General features: G+C 50.1%; 2 protein-coding genes across 2 annotated transcripts; both read left to right on the forward strand.

Annotated features, from left to right (window-relative positions):
• Positions 1 to 474: 474 nt before the first annotated feature.
• COCCADRAFT_113255 (uncharacterized protein) lies at positions 475 to 723 on the forward strand (the record flags this gene model as incomplete). The annotated part of the gene is made up of 1 exon (XM_007720667.1): positions 475 to 723. A coding segment is annotated over one exon (249 nt), but the record flags the coding sequence as incomplete, so codon positions are not given.
• A 1662-nt stretch (positions 724 to 2385) lies between these two features.
• On the forward strand, positions 2386 to 2583 carry COCCADRAFT_44498 (uncharacterized protein; the record flags this gene model as incomplete). The annotated part of the gene is made up of 1 exon (XM_007720668.1): positions 2386 to 2583. A coding segment is annotated over one exon (198 nt), but the record flags the coding sequence as incomplete, so codon positions are not given.
• Positions 2584 to 2906: the final 323 nt, after the last annotated feature.

The raw sequence follows: 2906 nt of genomic DNA on the forward strand, positions 1-2906 counted from the left end.
AAAGAAGAAGAATTATTAACCTCTTGACGTAGGCTACTAATCTATAGAATCGTTAACGCTTGTCTCCATCTCTAATACAATACGTGTTAATCTATTACATACGTTTTCTTGTTTTACCAATCTCTTAATTGCAAGCATGCCACCAAAAAGACGCGTCCAAGCTGTTGTTGCTACCCCACCAAAGCGGTCTCGGGGCATACTACTCTACCCCGCGGTACTCTAAGCCAGCCTATATCTATCGAAAGCCCGCCATCATCTTCTCGTTTGTCACCTCGTCAAGCTCTAGTTGAAGCGTCCCAGGTATCGAACTTCGAAGCGCGGCTGCGCGAAACGCAGGCTCAAGAAGCTATTGTCCCACCTGCTGACGGCAGCGAGGAGGCAACGATAGCTTCTAACGAGCCTGCTGGCATAGGCTTCGACGAACACCTAGTAGACGCCTTCGAAGGCCTTGACTGGGGCCACTTTCCTCAGTACATGAGGCCTTTGGCGTCGCAGCGCGGGAAGAAAAGCTGGATATACCTTTATGGCTACCGCGTCGCGTCGCGGATTAATCCTAGACGCCACTACTTTATATGCCGCTTTTGCTATAAGCAAAAGTTTATTGACGCTGGTATCTGTTGTATATATGAAACAATAAGATCAACGTCAGCAGCCCAGCGACATCTTGAGGAGGATAAGCCTGGCCATGGCTATAAGACACCCGAGAAAGTTGATGCTGAAGTACTCAACACTATCCAGGCTGTGCTTACTGGCAATCGAGTTAGCCAAGCAGTCGCGAATGAGCTCTCTGGCTTCAATATCCAGCGCTTTAGGCTTGCAGCAGTTGCCTGGATTGTTGAGACTAACCAGCCACTTTCCACTTTCGAGTCGCCAGCTTTTCGAGACCTTATCGCGTCAGCTAATCCACAAGCGGAGGAAGCTCTATGGGCTTCCCATAATAGCGTCTCTAGTTACATTTTGCGCCTATACAACTACCTTAAGCCGCGGGTTATTCAAGCGCTATCACGGGCACAGAGCAAGATACATATCAGCTTTGACGGCTGGACAACAAAGGGCGGTAAGCGCGGCTTTTTAGGTATTGTCGCTCACTTTGTTGATAGTCAAGGCAACATTGTAGACCTGCCTATCGCGCTGCCGCAGTTAACAGGCGCTCATACTGGTGAGAGGATAGCGGAGATTGTCATAGAAACGCTAAGACAGTTTAACGTCGACTTAGACTGTATTGGCTACTTTGTACTCGATAACGCGAGAAACAATGACGCTGCGGTAGACGCAATCGCGCGGACGGTGGGCTTTGACGCCTCTCATCGCCGCCTCCGCTGTGGCCCCCATACGATTAATCTTGTTGGCCAAACGTTGCTCTGGGGGAGGAACTGTAACTCGTGTAATAATAGCGCGAGCGAATTTACTACTGAAGACGAGTATATGGGCGAGTGGAGGCGTGAAGGGCCTTTAGGCGTTCTTATGGCAATTGTCAACCATATCAAAACACCAAGACAGTACGAGCTATTTGAAAGCTTTCAGCATCGAGCCCACGATGAGCTGCCAGCTGACGCGCCTGCCGATAGTCGCAAGATTCTCGAGCCTGTCAAGCCTGTTGTCACCCGCTGGAACTCCTATTATGCCTGCTTTGAGCGCGCTGTACAACTACAAGCAGCTATCAACGCATACGCCAATCACCATATAAACGAAACACGCAAGGCGGACTCATGGGCAAGCTCGCGCGGTAACCGACTGCCTATCGTGCCGCGGTGGATGCGATCAGACGGCCTAACAACACATGACTGGGCGGTAGTTACTGAGTACATAGACGTGCTACGGCCTCTGAAATCCGCGACAAAACGCCTCGAAGGGCGCGGCAAGTCTGGCAGATTTGGTGCTATCGCTGAGGTGATACCGGTATTTGAGTATATACTCAACTACTACGAGCAGCGAGTCCAAGCCTACGACGCTGTCGACTATAACGCTCACGACGAGGCGCCCGAGGACCATCTCGCGATCAACACGCGCGCAGCGTGGGCAAAAGCAAATGATTACTATGATAAGCTAGACCTATCGCCCGCTTACTATGCTGCTACAATACTCCATCCTTGCTATAAAACGTACTGCGACCTGTCGTGGAGCGCTGACAAACCTGACTGGCTTACTATTAACAATCGCGGCTTTCGCGCCTTATGGGCTACCTATAATACTACTCTAGATACTACTCTAGCGACAGTACAGCGCCCGAAATCATTCTCGACTGACATGGACGATGCGATTGACGCCCTCCTTAATACCGCGACTGCTAGCAACGACGCGGCAGTAGACGACGAGTTCGACCGATGGAAACAGTGCGAGCCGCGTGTAGAGAGAGGCGCTGAATACGCCAACAACCCTACAAGATACTGGCTACTCATGCGAGATCGTTACCCACGTCTTAGTAGGCTTGCGCTAGATGTGCTCTCGATACCAGCGTCAAGCTGCGAGTGTGAGCGCATGTTCAGTGAGCTTGGGGATCTGCTAGAGCCTCGTCGACGAGGTATACAACCGCAGCTTTTGGCGGCGATACAGTGCGTACGACGGTGGCGCAAAGCTGGTCTAGGCAACGATGATATTAGCTCAAAAGTCACTATAACTGATGACAGTATAAAGGCGTTATATGAGCTAAGCAAGTGGGATAGCGATATCAATAGTGATAGCGAAACTCAACACCAAGAATAGTCGCTATATAGCTAATATCACCTACTTGAATGACTTTGAAAAAGACGCTATGACCATCAAGCTCATCAAGCTCATCAATCAAGCTGGCTTGATACACCAAGCCAAGCTGAGTCAAGCCAAGCCAAGCTGACAGTTTTGCTTTTGCCTATCAAGCTGAGGCAAGCCAAGCTCCAGCTTGGCTTGGCTTGATTGTTGACATCTCT

This window comes from Bipolaris zeicola, assembly GCF_000523435.1.
Source record: "Bipolaris zeicola 26-R-13 unplaced genomic scaffold scaffold_563, whole genome shotgun sequence".
Lineage (NCBI taxonomy): Eukaryota > Fungi > Ascomycota > Dothideomycetes > Pleosporales > Pleosporaceae > Bipolaris > Bipolaris zeicola.